The sequence below is a fragment of the Bos taurus genome, chromosome 19 (assembly GCF_002263795.3).
Source record: "Bos taurus isolate L1 Dominette 01449 registration number 42190680 breed Hereford chromosome 19, ARS-UCD2.0, whole genome shotgun sequence".
NCBI lineage: Eukaryota > Metazoa > Chordata > Mammalia > Artiodactyla > Bovidae > Bos > Bos taurus.
This window is the reverse complement of record NC_037346.1, coordinates 21,044,487-21,063,490: the sequence shown is the minus strand read 5'-3', so window position 1 is coordinate 21,063,490 and position 19,004 is coordinate 21,044,487. Positions and strand designations below refer to the sequence as shown.

Genomic DNA, 19,004 nt, shown 5'->3' with positions numbered 1-19,004 from the left:
TCTTACTTAGAGCCCCTTAAAAAGTTGGGAAGAGAAAAGAAGGAAAAAAGGAAAGGTAAAAATATAATAATCATAAATGTTTTCTGCTTCTTAAAATCACTTAAGCTGTAACAAAAATAGAATAAAAGAGACAACAGTAGAAACAAGTTTGGGCTCTTGTGGGGTTATTTCTTAAGACTTCTGCTTGCCGGTTGTTAGGTAACTGCACAAATTAACAGGCTTCAAAACATCCTCCTTAGTACATGAGACTTTGCATCATACATTCCATATAAAGATTGCAACATTTTATTACTGTAATTGTTGCTCAGAAGCTGTTCCGAATTGAAATTTCTTGTATATATGGATGTGTTTTCCTTCCCTGCAGTGTTAGCCCTTGTTTTTTCTCCAAATGATACTTGGCCAAAGGGCGATATTTCCATGGAGCCATATCCTTATCTTTGTGGTTTTTGCATCTCCATATAAGCAGGAAATCAAATTGCCAACATCCGCTGGATCATGGAAAAAGCAAGAGACTTCCAGAAAAACATCTATTTCTGCTTTATTGACTATGCCAAAGCCTTTGACTGTGTGGATCACAATAAACTGTGGAAAATTCTTCAAGAGATGGGAATACCAGACCACCTGACCTGCCTCTTGAGAAATTTGTATGCAGGTCAGGAAGCAACAGTTAGAACTGGACATGGAACAACAGACTGGTTCCAAGTAGGAAAAGGAGTACATCAAGGCTGTATATTGTCACCCTGCTTATTTAACTTATATGCAGAGTACATCATGAGAAACGCTGGACTGGAAGAAACACAAGCTGGAATCAAGATTGCCAGGAGAAATATCAATAACCTCAGATATGCAGATGACACCACCCTTAGAACAGAAAGTGAAGAGGAACTCAAAAGCCTCTTGATGAAAGTGGAGAGTGAAAAAGTTGGCTTACAGCTCAACATTCAGAAAACGAAGATCATGGCATCTGGTCCCATCACTTCATGGGAAATAGATGGGGAAACAGTGGAAACAGTGTCAGACTTTATTTTGGGGGGGCTCCAAAATCACTGCAGATGATGACTGCAGCCATGAAATTAAAAGACGCTTACTCCTTGGAAGAAAAGTTATGACCAACCTAGATAGCATATTCAAAAGCAGAGACATTACTTTGCCAACAAAGGTTTGTCTAATCAAGGCTATGGTTTTTCCTGTGGTCATGTATGGATGTGAGAGTTGGACTGTGAAGAAGGCTGAGTGCCGAAGAATTGATGCTTTTGAACTGTGGTGTTGGAGAAGACTTTTGAGAGTCCCTTGGGCTGCAAGGAGATCCAACCAGTCCATTCTAAAGGAGATCAGCCCTGGGATTTCTTTGGAAGGAATGATGCTAAAGCTGAAACTCCAGTACTTTGGCCACCTCATGCGAAGAGTTGACTCATTGGAAAAGACTCTGATGCTGGGAGGGATTGGGAGCAAGAGGAGAAGGGGACGACAGAGGATGAGATGGCTGGATGGTATCACTGACTCGATGGACGTGAGTCTCAGTGAACTCCGGGATTGGTGATGGACAGGGAGGCCTGGCGTGCTGCGATTCATGGGGTCACAAAGAGTCGGACACGACTGAGCGACTGATCTGATCTGATCTAATCTGATAAACTAAAAACTAGTTTTGGAACCTGTTCAGTTATCTTTCCATTTTGTTTGGAGTTTTACTATAGCTAATCTAGAACCAAGTAAAGTGCTTATTAGTTCTTAGTAGGGGTATAGTAAGTGGTAATGAATACTCATGGTTATGTAGGGAATGCAAATTTGTCTGGATTTAGAAGTAAAACACTTAAAATTTTGTAGAAACAAAATTTCCCTTGATGGCAAAATTTCCTTTGAAAGAGAACTTAGCCCAAATGTGTTAAGTGTTTTACTTTCAGGGAGGAGATTATTATTACTTTAGTTATATGTATTATTATTGGTAGCAGTAGTATTACCAACATGAATAGCTGCTGCTGCTGCTGCTAAGTCGCTTCAGTCGTGTCCGACTCTGTGCGACCCCATAGACGGCAGCCCACCAGGCTCCCCCATCCCTGGGATTCTCTAGGCAAGAACACTGGAGTGGGTTGCCATTTGAAGTCGCTCAGTCACGTCTGACTCTTTGCGACCCCATGGACTGCAGCCTACCAGGCTCCTCCGTCCATGGGACTTCCCAGGCTAGAGTACTGGAGTGGGGTGCCTTTGCCTTCTCCAAACATGAGTAGCTAAATTATGCTAAGTGTTTTTCTTACATCATCTCTCATACAGTTTTTCTAGTGACCCTATTAGATAGATGCTATTGTTGTGCCCATTTTTATGGATGAGGAAATTGAGCTTAGAGAGATTAATTAATGTGTTCAACATCATGTGACTAGTAAGTGACAGAATCAGGATATAAACTCAGTTTAGTTAAGATTTGGGCTTGATACTTCCAATGCAAGAATATTATTAACAGTTTAACTCTATTGTCTTCAAAATTCCTACTGAAAATGACCAAAGGAATATTGTAAAAAGGAAGATAGAAAGAAAAGATGAAAAAGAAGAGAAAAGAAAATTGATACCTGCACTACAAACTTGGCACAGTCACTGTTGTCATGTTAGAAGAAACACTGGAGGACTTTCTACAACATGAAATTCAGGCAAGATCACCTGAGAAGGGCCTACTTTTAGGTTGAGGCAAGGGCCTACCCACCTGAGAAGTACTAGATGTAAACTAAACTCACCCGGGGACTGAGTTTAAGGAAACATCGTTTATTCCTAGCTTACTAAAAATGTTTGAAACCAAAAATGACTTTTAATTTTATCAAATGTCTTTTACTATTTATTTAATCATATATTTTTTCTCATTTTTCTTAATTATATGCTAAATTATATTAATAGAGTTCCTAAACATTCATTCTTAGAATAAACTCTTTATATTGTCAGTGGAAATAATAAATAGCCTATAATAGGAATAGAAAAGTTTGATTTCAGCCAAACTGAGGGCTATAGCCCAAAAGACAGCCTCGCAGAGAACTGTGAGGAACCACTCCAGAGGAGCATGGGTTTCAGCATAGGTTTATACCTTGTCAGAACAAAGAACATTAGACAAGTCAAAGACACATTTATTCAAGATTTAAAAAAAAACAAAAACAAATCAGCATGTACACACCCAGTCAATATGGCCTTGGTTCCTGGGAAGGAACTCTTATCATCAAGGGAGTACCAGCAATGGAAGGAAGGCATTAATCTTTATTTTTAACATGGACATTCCGTACTTCTGGTCAGTGCACCTTATTTTTTTTTAATGATTAATGCAGATGTACAATGTATGTTTGATAGGCCACAAACAGGCTGTTTTAGTTAGCATAAAATTCCAGTTAAATCGTGTACAAGCCAGCATGACTTCCACATACCTCAATATGTAGGAGTTTCTTCTATCAATTGTCATAAGCAGTTAATTGAATTTCAGTTAATAAGTATGTAGGAAAGTCTTAACTTTAGGAATGCAGATGTCATTATAGGACCTCTTACTTTTTTAATATAGAAATTTATTTGATTTACAATATTAGTGTCAGATGTATAGCATAGTGATTCGATACTTTTATAGCTCATACTCCTTTAAAGTTATTACACAGTGCTGACAATATTTCCCTGTGGTGTACAATATATCCTTGTTGCTTATCTACTTTATACATGGTAGTCTGTACTCTTAATCCCATATTCCTATCTGGCCCCTCCCCTCCCTCTCTCTACTGGTATCTTCTAGTTTGTTTTCTATATCTGTGAGTTTGTTTCTGTTTTGTTATATGCAATATTTGTCTTTCTCTGTCTGACTTATTTTACTAAACATGATACACCCCAGGTATATCCATGTAGTTACAAATGGCAGAAATTCAGTTTTTTTATGGCCAGTAGTCCATTTTTTATAAAAGAACCTCTTTCTTGAAAGGTCATTTTGGAAGAGCTCATGTAACCATGCTGCAATATATACAAGAATGAAAACCTAAAGTCGTCAACTAGTGTAATTAGGATTAAAGGCTATGGTTTTTCCAGTGGTCATGTATGGATGTGAGAGTTGGACTATGAAGAAAGCTGAGCGCCAAAGAATTGATGCTTTTGGACTGTGGTGTTGGAGAAGACTCTTGCGAGTCCCTTGGACTACAAGGAGATCCAACCAGTCCATCCTAAAGGAGACCAGTCCTGGGTGTTCATTGGAAGGACTGATGCTGAGGCTGAAACTCCAGTACTTTGGCCACCTCACACGAAGAGCTGACTCATTGGAAAAGACCCTGATACTGGGAGGGATTGGGGGCAGGAGGAGAAGGGGACGACAGAGGATGAGATGGCTGGATGGCATCACTGACTCGATGCACATGAGTTTGGGTGAACTCTGGGAGTTGGTGATGGACAGGGAGGCCTGGCGTGCTGCGATTCATGGGGTCGCAAAGAGTCGGACACAATTAAGCGACTGAACTGAACTGAACTGAATGTGTACTTTTCTCTCTTGATAGTGACAAACCATGTTTGATATGCTTGATATCATCTGTATCTGTTGTGATATAAGGAATTTGGGAGAATTGAAAGCAGCTTTGATCTCTGCCTTTTTCCTTCAGATATTTTGTTTGTTATTTATTAATGCATTAGCTTTTCTAATATGACTTTCAGAAGTAGTCACATATTTTGTAGACTGATTTTTTTTTTAAGACAAAGGAGAATAAATATTCTCATTTTCTCCTCCTCCAAAATGCAAGGGAATAAGAAAGAGACTTTGCATTTGCAAGACCTAAAAATGATTTTAAATATTTAATTGTTTGTTTACTTTCTGAAAGAGGAAAAGAGGAGAAATGGAATATGAGACTTGGTTGTAAGGACAAAACCCAAAAGTAGGCAAAGGATCAGGGTAGGAAAAGATAAGAAGGAAATAAAACAGAAGGAAGTTACCAGAAGTAGGAACTCTGAACTTTACTCTGTTTATCTGCACTCTGAAACTCATCTCTGCAGGTATTCTACGAGTCGAAACAGTCTCAGCTTTGAAAATACAAAATATCAGTCAACCATGATAGCCATAAAGTAGTTGTGTATGATTAAGCTTCAGCCACAGATAGTGACAATTTTTTTTTTTTTGCTTGTTTAATAGACTTATTGAGGTCTGATTGATAAACAAAAAAACTCAACATAGTTAACATATCCAATTTGATGAGTTTGGACATGTGCATACATCCATGAAAATCATCATTGGATAATCAAGGTAATAAAAATATCTATTAACTCCAAAAGTTTCCTTAGGCTCCTAGGAGTTTTATTGTTTGTTTTGTGGTAAGAACATTTAAAATAAGATGCAGACATCTCTTCAAGACCCTGATTTCTATTCTTTTGGATTTGTACCCAGAAGTGAGATTGGTACATCATATAGTAGTATGAAGTTTTGATGACATAAGTGTATACGTCTCTATGTAGGGATAACTCAAGTTGCCAGTAGCTGTTACCCAAACAGCAAATATTAGAAGAAACTTAGAAGGAAATGGCAACCCACTCCAGTGTTCTTGCCTGGAGAATCCCAGGGACGGGGGAGCCTGGTGGGCTGCTGTCTATGGGGTCGCACAGAGTCAGACAGGACTGAAGCAACTTAGCAGCAGCAGCAGCAATGGGTCACAATTGGAGCTTTTGTGTGTGTGTGCTCCTTTTAGTCATAAGGGAAAATTCTCTTGTGTTACCAGCTAATTGTTTCACCCCTTTGTCTCATTTTTCTTATCTGTCTTCTAGACAGATTTTGAAAAAGAGATTGGAGAGTGGAAGAAAGGTTTTAAATTGTTTTCTGGCATATATCAGTAGGACTTGGCTAGGGCATGTGTTTTGGCTCTCCTTATAAACACTTGTTAGCAGAGGACTAATGAGGCTGGCTAGGCTAGTGGTTCGAACCCCTAATCGTGCGCTGTTACATTCGAAAGCCTGTCTCTAAACAGTCATTGAATACATACCTTTGAATATGAGGACAAGTGAATACAAACCTACCCTGTTCTGGAAGAAGTCCAGAGTACATACTCTGAAGGGTTAGTAGCAACATCTTTACAGAAAAAGGACATCCCATGGCCCAGTTGGAAACCACAGAAAATGCTTCAGCTAATCCAACATGCCTCACTTTTCCTAACCAATCACCTTGTTGGCTTTATTCTCTCCAAAACAGCCATTACTAATCAGAATCAGCTTTTCACCTATGAGCTAACAGCAACTCAGTGATTTCTGCTGGCCTTTCTCCTCATGCTATGGCCCCAGTATCTGGATCTCTGAAATAATCTCGTTTGTGTTGCAGAGCTCTCACCTGGAAGACAGTGAATCCGCAGCATTACTTTGCTGTGAATGTGAAGACTCAGAAATCTTTAGTGATTCCAATGTACGTAGGTATTTGTCTTTCTACAGCCTTTGGTGATTCAGGTGAAAGTTTTTAGAGTAAATATGGCTCTTCAGTGCAGCTGAGATAGTGCCAATTATTTTATCTTTATCTGTTTGGCCTAACTCAGCCAAATAGCTTGGGAAGGCAAATAAGTGACTTGGAATGAGCATATGTATAAACAGTCTGGTATATGTGTATGTGTAATAATCTCCCCTCAAAGCATATCTATCGAAGTAGATAAATGCTGTACCCTGGAACCTTAAGTAAGTCTTCTTCACTAAGGAATGTGGTTGTTTTTGTGGGTTTTTCACATTTTTTTTTTGGTCTTTTCCCTGTGACAGCTGGTATTGGTGCTGCCACTGGACCCTTATTCCCCACATACAAAGACCTAACATATCCTGGCTGTTGATAACTTTAAGACAAAGTAGTGTTATAAATCCTAGAGAGTCAGCCAGATCATCTCGAACTTAGAACTATCTAACTACATTTCATGAGGTATTATAAATTGTATTGATCTCATCTGGAGCCTGGCCTGCTACAGCCCATGAGGTCACACAGAGTTGGACGTGACTTAGCCACTGAACAACATCTGATCCCCAGCATAGTTTTCTGATTATCGCAAATTACCCACGGAATCAGGCTGAAGTTAGAGAATGACTTAAGTCGACTACATATTGCTTTCAGTAAGATAACTGCCTTTGCAAGCCATAGTTCAAACTAGGTTTTACAAACCTCTATCATAAATCTGGATTCTGTCTATTCCAGAATGCTTATTGTGCATAGTAGATATTCTATAAGTATTGTTAAAGTTTCACCAATGGAAACTCTGTCTTGAAGTTGTGCCTATCAAGTATACCAGCATAGTACTGTCTGCTTTAAACTGTCTTTACTTCACCTTCATGGCACAGTGAAGGTGATCATTGGTTTAGGACCTTGTTCAACCATTATGTTGATTCATCTGGTTGCACTTCATTCCGCACTGATGAAGAGTCTGAAATGGCACGAAGTCAGTTGCTGTGACTCACTAATAACTCACTTCCCTAGGACTTGAAAACATTAATGAATTCACATGAACACTCATTTATTATCTACACGTAGGAGATGACAGACTGAGGGTGGAAAGGTTATATTCTTTGCCTAGTGTTGTGCGATAAGCAGGAGCAGCACTGACATCAGATCTTAGCTGGCAGCCGTCAGTGCGCACATTATCGGCAGGCAGCATCATCAGTGATGGAACGTGTACTGGTCTCCTTACATGTAGTATCCTACAAGATTTATTTGGTTCAGTCTGCAGTGGGGTCCTCTGCACTTGGACTGAGGATGTTTTTAATCCTTCTTGTTTTGGCTGATTTTTGTCTTACAGAGATCAGTGCATGGCAGTCCACATAAAGATTTTTATGAAGTTGGACATGTAGGGAAAAGATTCTAGTTTTAATAGTTTTCTCTATTAGAAAAAATTAGATGGATATATGTATTTGCAAATTACTCTGGATTGCTTGATTTTTAAAAATATTTATTCATTTATTTATTTTTGGCTGTGCTGGGTCTTCGGTGCTGCAAGCGGGCTTGCTCAGGTTATGGAGGGCGAAGGCTACTCTCTAGCTGTGGTGGGCGGGCTGTAGGGCACATGCGCTCGGTAGTCACAAGTTCAACGACCCTAGAGCATGCTGACCTCAGTTGTTGTGGCAAATGGGCTTAGTTGCCCCATTGCTTGATTTTATTGCCAGAACTTTCAGTCATTTAAGTCAGGTTTGTTGCCTCTCCGGGAGGCAAAACTGGTTTCATGTACTTGACTGGCTTCACCTGTGAAGGTACTGGATCCTCCTGTTTTGTTTGTTCAAGGAGTATTTCCCACATTTTTTATTTTTTTAACCTTCCCATTCCCACTCTTCACATCAAAGGAGATTGAAAAGGTCCTTCCCAGTATGAAGGTTTAAACTCTAAAGCAAAATTATTTGCAGAGCAAACTGACTGAAATCCCCACTTTGGATTTTCTTCAAAGAAAATGGTAGGGATCTTGGTAACTATTTGAAATAGAAGTTAACTTGTAATGAAAAGTAGAAGATAAAGAACTTTTTCAGTCAACCTTGGGATAACAGAAATATGAACTTTGGTCAGCTATATTCATTCCTTTACTTACGCATGGATTCATTCATTCACCAAGTTTTGATTGATTCTTATGTACAAATTCCCAGTCCCAAGGCTGTGGGAGTTAGGCATAAAATATCAAATCTACCGTAAGAGCAAACATACAGCTACAAGGTAAATAAGGTCTGAGAATCGAATGTAAAACATGGTGACAGTAGTTAACATTGTATAATTGAAATTGCTAAAAGAGCAGAACTTAAAGGTTCTCACTAATGTATATATATATATATATATATATAACCTGTATATATACATATATATTACTTATGTATACTCACCAATACTAATATATATATATATATATAAAGTATTAACCAGATGAGGGGAATCGTTTCACAATGTATTCATATATAAATCACCACAGTGTACACTTTAAATAGCTTACAATTTTATTTGTCAATTATACCCCCAATAAAGTGGAAATTAAAAAGAATTTACTCTAGGAGAATGTATCATCTACCGTTCAACAGATTAGTCTCATGGTATTCATGGAAATGCAATACATGGGGAGAAGAAAAGAGATCTGTGGGTGAGTGGAAGGAGATTTGGCTGGAGGCAGAGAGGGATGAGGGCTTGGAAGAGGGCTGCCTGACATCGCCTGAGGGTTTCATGAAAGAGAGGAGAGGAATGTAGAGAGACCTCTGCCCCTTCCCTGGCATCACTCAGCCTCCAGGGAACCAGAAACAGGGTAGAAGCATCAGCAGCTAATTCTGCCTCTGCTATGCACAGGGTCGCTGGAGGCCTCCATAATGGGAAGAGGGACTGCCTGCCCTAGAGCACGGTGAACCTGTGACTGAAAGAGGTCACAAAGGAAGAAGACACTGGCCCAGGCAGCAGGAGTTTCACTTTGGCTCCAGATAAGAAAGAACGTAAACAGGGACTAGAGCAGGTTGGGTACTGGTGGCTGCAGCAGCCCCTGAAGACTCCTGAGGGTTCTCTTCGTTTCCCATCCTCATACCTACTGCTCTCCTGCCTTGAAGGAAAAGAGCTCTGCCTGACCCGGGTTTCCAGTTATGGTGATTGTGGGCTTAAGCTGAAACAACTGGATTCATCCCCATTGTAGGGTTATTTCTTCCCTAGCCTATAGGTCAGGAAAATGCTTGTGTTAGTTTATCTCCTAAGAATACAACTTAATTCTTTGTCTCCTTTCTGTGCTCTTCTGACTCCTCCCCTACCCTACCAGGCTGGAAGAGGGATGGATACTCCTTTGCTTGGATATTATATCCTTGGAGGGAATGCATTTTCCCTGTGTGCAATCAAAACACATTTTGTGTTTGAATAGCCCAGTAAAAGGGAGAGGTGTTAGCTTTTTGTTGTTAAAGAAAGAAAAGGAAAGCTACACTCTAGAATTGAATGTGAAGAAGGCAGATGAAAAGAAAGAAAAATCTAAAATGTAAAAACTATTTGGTTTAGAATACTTTACATTTTTTTTTTTTTTTTACTTTACAATATTGTGTTGGTTTTGCCATACATCAACATGAATCTACCACGGATGTACACGTGTTCCCCATCCTGAACCCCTCCTCCCACCTCTCTCCCCGTACCATCCCTCTGGGTCATCCCAGTGCACCAGCCCCAAGCATCCTGTATCCTGCATTGAACCTGGACTGGCGATTCATTTCTTATATGATATTATACATGTTTCAATGCCATTCTCCCAAATCATCCTACTTTTCCCTCTCCCACAGAGTCCAAAAGTCTGTTCTATACATCTGTGTCTCTTTTGCTGTCTCGCATACAGGGTTGTCGTTACCATCTTTCTAAATTCCATATATATGTGTTAGTATACTGTATTGGTGTTTTTCCTTCTGGCTTACTTCACTCTGTATAATAGGCTCCAGTTTCATCCACCTCATTAGAACTGATTCAAATGTATTCTTTTTAATGGCTGAGTAATACTCCATTGTGTATATGTACCACAGCTTTCTTATCCATTCATCTGCTGATGGACATCTAGGTTGCTGCCATGTCCTGGCTATTATAAACAGTGTTGTGATGAACATTGGGGTACATGTGTCTCTTTCAATTCTGGTTTCCTCAGTGTGTATGCCCAGCAGTGGGATTGTTGGGTCATAAGGCAGTTCTATTTCCAGTTTTTTAAGGAATCTCTACACTGTTCGCCATAGTGGCTGTACTAGTTTGCATTCCCACCAACAGTGTAAGAGGGTTCCCTTTTCTCCACATCCTCTCCAGCATTTATTGCTTGTAGACTTTTGGATCACAGCCATTCTGACTGGTGTGAAATGGTACCTCATTGTGGTTTTGATTTGCATTTCTCTGATAAGGAGTGATGCTGAGCATCTTTTCATGTGTTTGTTAACCATCTGTATGTCCTCTTTGGAGAAATGTCTGTTTAGCTCTTTGGCCCATTTTTTGATTGGGTCGTTTATTTTTCTGGAATTGAGCTGCAAGAATTGCTTATATATTTTTGAGATTACGTCTTTGTCAGTTGCTTCATTTGCTATTATTTTCTCCCATTCTGAAGGCTGTCTTTTCACCTTGCTAATAGTTTCCTTTGTTGTGCAGAAGCTTTTAATTTTAATTTTAATTTTAATTAGGTCCCATTTGTTTATTTTTGCTTTTATTTCCAATATTCTGGGAAATAGAGGGTCATAGAGGGTCATAGAGGATCCTGCTGTGATTTATGTCGGAGAGTGTTTTGCCTATGTTCTCCTCTGGGAGTTTTATAGTTTCTGGTCTTACGTTTCGATCTTTAATCCATTTTGAGTTTATTTTTGTGTATGGTGTTAGAAAGTGTTCTAGTTTCATTCTTCTACAAGTGGTTGACCAGTTTTCCCAGAAACACTTGTTAAAGAGATTGTCTTTTCTCCATTGTATATTCTTGCCTCCTTTGTCAAAGATAAGGTGTCCATAGGTGCATAGATTTATCTCTGGGCTTTCTATTTTGTTCCATTGATCTATATTTCTGTCTTTGTGCCAGTACCAAACTGTCTTGATGACTGTGGCTTTGTAGTAGAGCCTGAAGTCAGGCAGGTTGATTCCTCCAGTTCCATTCTTCTTTCTCAAGATTGCTTTGGCTATTTGAGGTTTTTTGTATTTCCTTACAAATTGTGAAATTATTTGTTCTAGCTCTGTGAAAAATACCGTAGGTAGCTTGATAGGGATTGCATTGAATCTATAAATTTCTTTGGGTAGTATACTCATTTTCACTATATTGATTCTTCCGATCCATGAACATGGTGTATTTTTCCATCTATTAGTGTCCACTTTCACCAGTGTTTTATAGTTTTCTATATATAGGTCTTTAGTTTCTTTACGTAGATATATTCCTAAGTATTTTATTCTTTTTGTTGCAATGGTGAATGGAATTGTTTCCTTATTTCTCTTTCTACTTTCTCATTATTAGTGTATAGGAATGCAAGGGATTTCTGTGTGTTGATTTTATATCCTGAAACTTTACTATAGTCATTGATTAGCTCCAGTAATTTTCTGGTGGAGTCTTAGGGTTTTCTATGTAGAGGATCATGTCATCTGCAAACAGTGAGAGTTTTACTTCTTCTTTTCCAATCTGGATTCCTTTTATTTCTTTTTCTGCTCTGATTGCTGTGGCCAAAACTTCCAAAACTATGTTGAATAGTAATGGTGAAAGTGGGCACCCTTGTCTTGTTCCTGACTTTAGGGGAAATGCTTTCAATTTTTCACCATTGAGGATAATGTTTGCTGTGGGTTTGTCATATATAGCTTTTATTATGTTGAGGTATGTTCCTTCTATTCCTGCTTTCTGGAGAGTTTTTATCATAAATGGATGTTGAATTTTGTCAAAGGCTTTCTCTGCATCTATTGAGATAATCATATGGCTTTTATTTTTCAATTTGTTAATGTGGTGTATTACATTGATTGATTTGCGGGTATTAAAGAATCCTTGCATCCCTGGGATAAAGCCCACTTGGTCATGGTGTATGATCTTTTTGTTTTTTTTAAGAAATTGAAATTTTTTATTACATGAAAATTGAAAATACTACATGTTGAAAATGCCATGAGTTGAATTAAAATACATACAGCTAATGAGTGAAATATTTGCCTTCTTATCAGATAAATGGCTAGGAATACCAGTATACAAAGAGTTTTTAGGATTCAGTAAGATGGTAAAGAACATTAAAGTAAACAGTTATTTCTACTCCCACCCTCCCAACTATGAGGTAAAGTTTGGATGATACTACAGTTTTGCAAAGAGGAGATCTATTAATGGGGTTGGTTTGGAGAGGAAGTTTAGATTGTTCATGCCCTTTGCCCAAGCAATGCCAGATCTGGGGATCCACCCTAAATCTACTCATTAAATATATAGTAACATACATAGGATGTTTATTTTAACTTGGTTTGTATTGGGTAAAACTGGGAAAAACCCAAATGTCTGTCAATAGCAGCTTAGTTAAGTTCATTTGTATAATATAGTCTTTAAAATAAAATGATAGGAAATAACTTTGGATCACATGAAAAAGCAAATTGGAAAATACAGAATATGACCACATTCTTATGAACAAGGGGGAAGATCAGTACATGTTAAAAAAGAGGATTATATTCTTAACTAGGATAAAATTATGGGACGCTTTTATTTTCTAGGTTAAATACAACTGATTTGTAATGATCATGCATTGATCTTACATTTGAGGAAAGTTTTTTCCAAAACAGAAAATTGGTAATGCAAACCCTAATCATACCGAGTTTTTTAGGTACCTTAGTAGTGCACATGCATATTAATAAGATATTCAAGTAAAATTAAACCAACAAATCCCTGCTGCTGCTAAGTCGCTTCAGTCGTGTCCGACTCTGTGTGACCCCATAGACAGCAGCCCACCAGGTTCCCCGGTCTCTGGGATTCTCCAGGCAAGAATACTGGAGTGGGTTGCCATTGCCTTCTCCATGATCTTTTTAATGTGTTATTGGATTCTGATTGCTAGAATTTTGTTAAGGATTTTTGCATCTATGTTCATCAGTGATATTGGCCTGTAGTTTTCTTTTTTTGTGGCATCTTTGTACGTTTTGGTATTAGGGTGATGGTGGCCTCACAGAATGAGTTTGGAAGTTTACCTTCCTCTGCAATTTTCTGGAAGAGTAGGTCTTCTCTAAATTTTTGGTAGAATTCAGCTGTGAAGCCCTCTGGACCTGGGCTTTTGTTTGCTGGAAGGTTTTTGATTATAGTTTCAATTTCTGTGCTTGTGATGGGTCTGTGAAGATTTTCTATTTCTTCCTGGTTCAGTTTTGGAAAGTTGTAGTTTTCTAAGAATTTGTCCATTTCTTCCAAATTGTCCATTTTATTGGCATATAATTGCTGATAGTAGTCTCTTATGATTCTTTGTATTTCTGTGTTGTCTATTGTGATCTCTCCATTTTCATTTCTAATTTTATTGATTTGATTTTTCTCCCTTTGTTTAGAATACTTTACATTTTTAAACTTTAGGTTTGCATTCTCTTCTACGGTGGGGCAGGTGTCTCAGAATATAACAGTACCCTTCTAGTGGCAACATCTACAGAGGTTTTCACATGCAGTAGGGTAAGAGAATTGCTTTGGGAGAGAGAGAATATTTAACTTGGCTAATACTAAATTCAAGATGAAGGATTATCGAATATTAATAAGTTATTAGTATTAAGATAAAGCCTGGTTCAAATAAGTAGCCAGCCTATGGTTTGAAGATAGGAGTCTTAATCTTCAGGTTTCTTTGGAAGCATCCTAGTTTTCATGTATGTTTTAAGTCTTAGAATATGGTGGTGGTGGTGTTTAGTTGCTAAGTCATGTCCAACTCTTTCTGACCCCATGGACTGTGTCCTGCCAGGTTCCTCTGTCCATAGGATTTCCCAAGCAAGAATGCTGGAGTGGGTTGCCATTTCCTTCTCCAGGGGATCTTCCCAACCCAGGGATTGAACCTTTGTCTCCTTCATTGCAGGTGGGATTCTTTACTGCTGAGCCACCAGGGAAGCCCAGAATATGGTGTATAGAATGATAAAATTAATGAATGATTTGTTGGCTTAGAAAGTAAAACTACACTTAGGAGGGGAGAACTGGAAATTGCTAAGAAATCTACTTTTCTAAATCTCTAGAAATTATGAGCACAAACAAGATGTTTGTAGATAAACCTACAGCTACAGTGATAACAAACTGGTTGGATGCAAAGTAATGATGGTATGTGGGCCAGCGAGCATGTACATCTGGTCATTTCTGATGATTTGTGTTTACCCTCTTCCTTTCAGCTCCCTGTACTGTGTGTGTGTTTTATTTCTTTTTCAGACTCACTTGCAGAAACACCATTTCACTAGCCAACACACACAAATGTAAAAAGAATTTAAAAAGGGAAATTCATTGCTAAGGCAGTGTGGGTTTTATTACGAGTTTCAAATGGCCAGTTAGCCAACAGCGAACAGCTGTCTGACCAGAGTTCAGAATGATTTGAGTTTTTTCTGCCTCACTTCTGCTGCATAGCAAAGAGATTGCTGACTAGAGCACCTGGTCAGAAAACAGGTTAAAAGTGTTGCTAGTGGCAGAAACAGCTTCACCATGAACAGTATTCCTATTTTTCTCCTTTGGAGGGACTCTGATCCAAATCATTATGCCAGTAGAAAGCCTATGATAATTTTTGTTGTTGTTGTTCCAGAATAAGGCATATCTCAACTGTTTTTATCCTAGAATAACAAATGAGAACTAATGTTCAGCTTTTCTTTTTTTAAAGTCTTAAGTGATTTGAAGAGAAATGAGATTTGTAGTAATCTTCGGTACAAAAGCTACTTTAAAAATTAGCTTTATAGTTTAACTCAGTGGCTCTCATCTTGGCTGCGTGTTAGAATCATCTGGTGACCTTTTAAAATAATTTAATAACAGGGTCTTACCTCAGTCCAGTTAAACCAGGATCTCTGAGTGGGACCCAGATATTGGTATTTTTTAAAGGCTTCCAGGATTATTCTAATATGAATCCAGGATTGTGAAAATGAAAGTGAAAGTGTTAGTCTCTCAGTCATGTCCGACTCTGCAATCCCATGGACTGTAGGCTATCAGGCTCCTCTGTCCACAGAATTCTCCAGGCAGGAATACTGGAGTGGGTTGCCATTCCCTTCTCTGGGGGATCTTTTCAACCAGGGATTGAACCCAGGTCTCCTGCATTGCAGGCAGATTCTTTACCAGCTGAGCCACTAGGGAAGGATTTAGAACCACTGTTTTAACTCTAGCTATGCTAATTTTTTTTACTTCCAGTCAGAGCTCCAATGTATGACATTTGTAACCTCTAAAGAGTGAATAAAATGTAAGATGGAGTGGAATAATAAGAGTTGACTGTATACATTTGCTACCTCAGGTAGAATGCAACTTTTATTCAGTGAAATTCCCTGGCTAGGCTTCTGTTAAAAAGAGAAGCAAGATACTGAAATTGGGTGGGTCAAATCCTCAGTAAACCTGTGTGTCAATAAGGGGTAAAGTTTTCGACAAGGCTACTAAGACTTACTCTTCTTTAGTCAACAGTCCTAGGATCTGACATAGAAAAGAATAAAGAGCACTTTTACACTTTGTGAATTATATTTTTATTAAAATAAAATATACATACAGAAAGGTGTACTTTTATGTTTATCTTGAATTTTCACAGACTGGGGTTTTTACAAACACACCAAGAAACTGTGTCACATGGACCTAGATCAAGAGACTGAGTATTACTACACCCCTCCACCAGTTCCCCTTCCTCCATCACCCCCTCCTTGGTTCCTTCCCATCACTACTCACCCTCTGGCCCTCACCCCCTAGAGATAACCACTCTCCCGGCTTCTTGACCATATGATTTTGATGTAGGCATCAGGCTATGCTCTTTAGATGACCTCTCTGAACTCCAGAATCAGGGATAAGCATTGTGTAATCTTTAAAAAAAATTTTAATTGGAGGATAATTGCTTTACAATGTGTTGGTTTCTGCCGTACAACAACATGAATCAGCCATAAGTATACATATATCCTCTCCATCTTGAGCCTCCCCCCACCCCCCTATCATCCCACCCCTCTAGGTCATCACAGAGCACTGAGCTGAGCCCCCTTTGCAGCAGCTTCCCACTAGCTGTCTGCTTTACACACGCCAGTGCACATTTGTCAGTGCTACTCTCTCAACTCGTTCCACCCTCTCTTCCCCCCACTCCATCTCCACAAGTCCATTTTCTACATTTGCATCTCTATCGCTGCCCTGCAAATGAGGTTCATCAGTACCATTTTTCTGGATTCCATATATAGCATCATGTAATCTTTAAAGAGTTCAGGCTAAGATTCTAACAGCCTGAGTCAGAGTCCCAGCTCATAGTTAAGTCACTCTTACTGGCTGTGTGACTCCACTTCACTAAGCCTTACTTCCCCCATCTGTAAAACAGGTATAACAATAGCACCTGTCTCATAGAGTTGTTAGAATTAAATGAGATGGTTTCTGGGTCTGGCACATTATCTTTCCTGAGAGCAGAGGCAGATATAGGATTCCCTGATGTCATCATCTCTTCAGCAGAGTCAGGACAATGCCACTCTTGTCCATGGGCACAATTAAGTTCATAGTCCAGCTCTGGGGGGAAGGAGGAGGGAAAAGTGGGCCTCCTGACTGTCTTTGCTTCTCTTCACCATCCTTGGTTTGGCCTGTGGTATGACTAACTTGTGGCGACCTGTAAAATATGTTATTTAACTTCATAAAATGACTACTGAAAGGCCAGAAACTTTTTCTTGTTCATCTTAGTATTTGCCGTAGCGCCTGTGATTTGCAAGTTGATTTGCAAGTTGCATGTAGTTTTGTGTCTTGGTTAAAGGAATCTGAAAACGATGCTTCCAGCACATCTTGCTTTCCTGTGCTGGATTTATATTGGTCTGGTTTCTGGTCCTTCTTTTGGCCAGAGACATATTTTTGAGACATCTGGCATGAGACTATGCAGAATGTAGCAGTTAAACAACTACAGGCAGAAACCAAGAACTTGGCCTAATTTATAAAATCAACCAAATAAAAGCTCTAGCTGAGTTATCCTGCTTCCATGAACTGAGGCCAAGCCCTGATCAGGTATATTTTCCCTTTGTTTTGGTTTAGGAGAACAAGCAGAGCAGGAGATGGCAGGACTTGTAGGTTTTTCATTAATAAAATTGTACAGACTTAAAAAAAAAATTATAGCTTGGAAATAATCTGCCCTTTGAAAGGTTAGTGAGACAATTTGTTGAGCATTTACTATTTACTGGATGTGCTAAGTGATTTTCTTATTACATAGTCTAAAATCCAAGTCTCTGAGCATAAGTACTTTCAGTATTTCCCATTTAAAGTTGAGAAGACATAAACTTGCCTAAGATATGTGACCATGCTGATATTGGGACCCAAGTCTGCCTGACACTCCCTTCTTGAGCTCTTAACCTTGTGCTGGATCGCCTTTACCCTTGGATAGAATGTTGTTCTCCTGCTAGGCAGTCAAGAGCAAATGGAGTAGTAGGTCTTAACTCTGGCTTTGCAGCAGAATACTCTTGGAACTTTGCAGAAATATAGACAAACAAATCTCACTTTAGGAAGTTCCTAGTTCAGTGAATCTTAGATAAGCTCAACATTTTTATTATTTACAAAGATCTATAGGTGGTTCTTTGTGCAGCCAGAGTTAAGAATAGTGATTCGTAGAGATTTCCTCAGTTAAAACTCTGAGCTCTCAGGTTTGATCCTTGGTTAGGGAACTGGATCCTGCATGCTGCAACTAAAGGTCCCCGTGTGCAGCCAAATAAGTAAATACAAATTTATGAATATTTTTTTAAAAACTTCAGTACTTTGGACTTCCCTGTTGGTCCAGTGGTTAAGAATCTGCCTACAAATACAGAGGACATGGGTTTGAACCCTAATACAGAAAATTCCACCTGCTACAGGGAAACTAAGCCAGCCACAGCTACTGCTCCCACTCTTTAGAGCCCATACGCCGCAACAAGAGAAACCACCACAATGAGAAGCCTGCACCCTGCAACTAGAAAGTAACCCCTACTCGCTGCAACTAGAGAAGGCCTGGAAGCAGCAACCAAGACCTAGCGCAGCCAAAAAAAAATTAAAAATAAAGATGTCTTTAAAGAAAAAGAATAGTGGTTCATAGAAGTTCCCTAGGGAGGAATTATAAGATTACAGATTTGGGGGCATTTGAAGACTGAATTTGGAATATTATAAAGACATATTGTTGTTAGAAATGTAGAGGAGGAGGTAGCTTAATAACAATCAAGTTTTGTGTTTTAGGAAGTAAGATAGTATTTATCACCAGAAATTGGATACATCACCGGGCTATTTTCTAACCAGATTGATTTTCCATTCTTTCTATGAATTTCTAGAGTACTGCCACTGTTAGGCTCAAGCAGTCCTCCTCAGCTTAGTTTGCTCTCCCAGTCTGTTTTCTCTGTGCTGGGAGTGAAATCCCGATTTCAGAGCTATTAGGCAAGAACTATTAACCTTGGAGAGAGCAGTAATGGCTCTGATTAAGATGTCATGGGAGAGTTGTAAACTTAACAAATTCTTAAC

The 19,004-nt window shown here is 39.0% G+C and overlaps 1 protein-coding gene across 3 annotated transcripts in view; it reads left to right on the top strand.

Annotated features, from left to right (window-relative positions):
- The window catches only part of SSH2 (slingshot protein phosphatase 2), a 246,661-nt gene that overhangs the window by 60,627 nt on the left and 167,030 nt on the right, over positions 1-19,004 (top strand). For 2 of the 3 annotated variants that reach the window (XM_015458587.3, XM_005220145.5), the window contains exon 2: positions 6,293-6,373. The exons of the other annotated variant lie outside the window; for it this stretch is intronic. In XM_015458587.3, coding sequence (XP_015314073.2) covers positions 6,293-6,373 — 81 coding nt within the window. The remainder of the gene's footprint in view (positions 1-6,292; positions 6,374-19,004) is intronic. 3 annotated transcript variants of the gene reach the window in all.